General features: G+C 49.8%; 1 protein-coding gene across 1 annotated transcript in view; it reads right to left on the bottom strand.

The window, feature by feature from the left end:
• Nucleotides 1–3,905, bottom strand: part of ANO2 (anoctamin 2) — a 434,288-nt gene that overhangs the window by 296,225 nt on the left and 134,158 nt on the right. The window contains exon 8 of the mRNA XM_027769235.1: nt 3,844–3,885. Coding sequence (XP_027625036.1) covers nt 3,844–3,885 — 42 coding nt within the window. The remainder of the gene's footprint in view (nt 1–3,843; nt 3,886–3,905) is intronic.

The following is a 3,905-nucleotide window of genomic DNA, read 5'->3' as shown; positions in this document are numbered from 1 at the left end:
AAGGGAAGGGAAGGGAAGGGAAGGGAAGGAAAGGAAAGGAAAGGAAAGGAAAGGAAAGGAAAGGAAAGGAAAGGAAAGGAAAGGAAAGGAAAGGAAAGGAAAGGAAAGGAAAGGAAAGGAAAGGAAAGGAAAGGAAAGGAAAGGAAAGGAAAGGAAAGGAAAGGAAAGGAAAGGAAAGGAAAGGAAAGGAAAGGAAAGGAAAGGAAAGGAAAGGAAAGGAAAGGAAAGGAAAGGAAAGGAAAGGAAGGCTCCAGAGCACCATGTCCAGAAGCTAAGGCAGCGGTTATGCCTGGGTACCCACACAGATTGGTCAAGCCAGCTCACACACCTGTCCATCCCTGCAGGGGAGGCAGAAAAGGAGATGGAGAGTGCTTTAGACCCCTCCTGACCTCTCTAGATGTTTAACTGCACACAGTGAAGACTAAGTAGATCATGCTAAACTCCAGATTCCAGGTTCCAGAACAGACTGGCAGTCAGGGTGAAGAAGAGAGGTGTGCTCTGGGAGTCTCTGCCCCATGAGGGTGGGTGTGGGGAGGTAAAGCCAGAGTAAGGTAAGCTGTAAGGGTCCCTTTGAACTTGCAGAGTCTAGAACCTTTCAGTACAGCTCCTAGCAAATCCACTTTCTCCTCATAGCTACGCCATGCCCCTCGTCACCTGCTGGCCTCGCCTGCAGATAGAACAGGGAGGGCTGTAGCTCCTTCTTCACAGACAGTGCCTTATTGCAGAGGCCCAGATGTCATTCCAGGCTTGTCTGTCTGACCCTGAGCCTTTACAGCAGGAAACAACAATCCATAGGGACCACACCGCGGTGAATCAGAGTGAGTTCAGCTCCCCGGGGGTCATGTTTGACAGTGGGTCATTGACTCAAGTATTTCATGAGACTATAAAGGAACTGGAGTGTTAAAACCCTTTGCAATGCCAGAGACCCTCCCTTGTCAGAAAGACAGGCTTTTCAAATTCAGGCTGAATCTCTTCACAGCCTTTTGAGGAGGTCACCTTCTAACTGTTCACTAGAGAAGACAGCTGCCTGCAAAGGCTGGAAGATTCAGGACCAAGGGCTTGAAAAATGCTGACAAAATTGACATGGCAACATCGTGCCCTAGGTTCTCCCCTGGAAATGGGTGAAAAAGCCACCGAGGGCGAGCAGGGACCAGGCAGCCTCAGAAGATGGTGACAGTCACTCTGTGACCCTCCAGGGTACTAGGCAGCTTTGGCAAATGCAGACTGAGACAGAAGTTAGAAGCCAGGAGAGACAGGCTGCTCCCTCTTCCTGCTCCACTGGCTTCTAGGAAGGCAGGAAACCCCTGTTCTCCAGAGAGAGGAAGCCTCCTCTTAATTACCCTTCAGGAGGAGAGAGAGAGACTTCCAGCCTACCTGGGACTGAGTCACCAGGCTGCACACTGAGAGCTGGAGGGGACCAACATGCCATTCTCTAGAGCCTCTGGGCTTGCCTGGAGTCTGCCTGCAATGAGCCTGGGCCCCAGGGAGAGCATGGGAATAGCCAAGAGCTGTAAGGAAGAGTAAAGGAAAACGTGGAGTGCTGGCAAGGTAGGCACCTTGGGGAACCATTGGGAGTCATCCCTGAAAGCCCCAGAGAGGCCACCCCTCCCAAGCCCGCCCCACATCCTCCAGCTCCAAGAGCAGGCCACCCTCCCTCACACCTGATCAGAATCCTTTCTGCAGCCATCTCAAAGCACATTTCACCATTACAATGCAATAAAAACAAACAAATAGGCGGCACATATTTTGAGGGTTTTCTCTTTTTCTTTGAGAGATGTTGTAGGCACCACCTACATACTACTGAAACTATGAAAAAAAGCCCAGTGCTGTAGTGGTCATTCCTCCTGCTGCAGAAGCAGCTTGTGTAAACATGATTAGAGATCACTGGCTGGGAGTGGGACGCTCAGCTTTTTGTCCTGACTTCCCAGTCATTTTTGAGCATTGAAATAGTCTCCTCTCCTTGATGAGTATCAGCTTCCCAACACCGAAGGACAAAGCAAGCTCCAACTCTCACTGGTCTCTCATCTCCCACCACTGCAAAGCTCTCTTCCCTAACCACCCCGGCAGAGGCAAGTGAAAACACCAGGGCTGGCAACCCCATGGGGAAGCCAAAGCAATGGTCCTCTTATCCTTCAAAGACTCTCGTTCACCTCCATGGGGCATCCTTCTGACATGAGCTTGGTGGACTTATCCACCAAGAGGCCACTCTATCCTGGACGGTCTCTCCTCACCTCCCGGCTATCTGCCTGCTGGGGTGTGCCCTGACACCATCACGTCAGCCTAAGCAAGCAAGACATTTTCTGGAAGGAAATTGTGTGTGTGTGTCAAAAGATATTGTTTTGTTAATAAAGATAATATCATTTCAAGGACAAATATTTTGGACTGTCTACAATTGACTTCTCTCCATTCGTGCAAATAGCAGAGGGCTGACTGATTTCTCCCCTGAGTTACTGTGTATTCCTGGTCTCTGTAATGTTCCTAGACAGGCTGGGGTCACCACCACCCAGCAGGAGGTTTCTTAGGCAGCAGTGAATGGCACTGGCCGTTTAAAGGGGAGGAATGCGAAATCAGAGAGTGGGAGGACAGAAAATGGTCGGGTGAGAGAGGTGAGATGTGGCGAGAAATGCTTCCTCCTTTTCCTTTAAATCTGATGCAGGACTTTTCAGGAAATTAAACACGGAGACTATTAGCATCAGATAGAAAACAGATGAGGTTAAGACATCGCAATACTACAGCAGAGTCCCTGGGCAGGCAGAGAGAGACATGTGTAAGCAATCACAGCAGTATTTCTGGAAAAGACCTTTTATGTTTTTAATACTTAACACTTCATAACAGGGACTAATAGGCAGGATAAAAAGAAGGCTGCTCAAAAAGCAACTTGGGGGATGAGTGATTTTCCAGACAACAGAGTTGCAGGGCGGGGGGCAGGGGGAGCAAAACGTCTTGCACTCCAATTCCTCACCCCTCCCACCCTCGCCCACCCTCCTCTGCTCTCTAGAGTTGCTGAAGATGAGGAGAAGATGGGCAGAAGGATGACATAGGGATCATGGATGTGACTCCCCCCAGGAGGCTAAGACAGTCCTTAGGGTGCCAGACCATGGCAGAGGAGAGGGTACACCCATGGTCCCCGAGTATCAGCAAACATAATAGACAGGTCTAGGCAGAGGGCTGGGGAGAGAGCTGCAGTCAGGAGGGCGCTCAAGGGATCCCTTCCCCAACTGTAACCTTTAATTCCCAGCTTCTGGGAACAGACAGCACAACTGAGCCCGCTCCTCCCTCAGATCTCCCTTCTGCAAAGTGGGAGTGGCTGTACTCCATTTGCCTGCCCAGAAGACAAGGAGAATGATGACCCCAAAGTCATGATGATCGAAAAGAAAGCCATAATGGCATGGACCTCAGACATTTTTAGCGGGGACAGAGAGTCAGGAGTGTTCCAGCCCCCATCTCTGTTTATCCCGACAATGCAATCTTGTACAAGGTGCTCAATCTTTCGGTGTCTCAATTTCTAAATCAATAAATCAAGGAATTTGGACTGTTACTGTTTCTTGGTTGGTAATCTCTTGTCACTGGGGGGGTGGCATAAGGACTTTGTAAGGGGCTGCTCACTATCTCAGGGTGGTTAGCAGAGCTGGATCCCCAGATACTCTGTCCCCACCTGCACAGTCATTGTAATGACCAGAAGTGGCCTCACGTTTCCAAACACCTGCATGGCAGGGAGACTATGACAGAACGGTTCAAAACAGATAAATGGGTCAGTAGAACATCTAGACACTTCTAGCCAGTCCCACATCCATCCATGGTCTCGTGGCTCAAAGCACTCGGGGCAGCATAAGGCAGGCTTACCTTTCTGTCATTCATGTCATCCCCTGGACTATCATATTCACCCTGTAGGAGAAAAAGGAATG

Source organism: Tupaia chinensis, unplaced genomic scaffold (assembly GCF_000334495.1).
Source record: "Tupaia chinensis unplaced genomic scaffold, TupChi_1.0 Scaffold149011_1, whole genome shotgun sequence".
Lineage (NCBI taxonomy): Eukaryota > Metazoa > Chordata > Mammalia > Scandentia > Tupaiidae > Tupaia > Tupaia belangeri.
The sequence above is the reverse complement of the archived record's forward strand: the minus strand, read 5'-3'. Positions and strand labels throughout refer to the sequence as shown.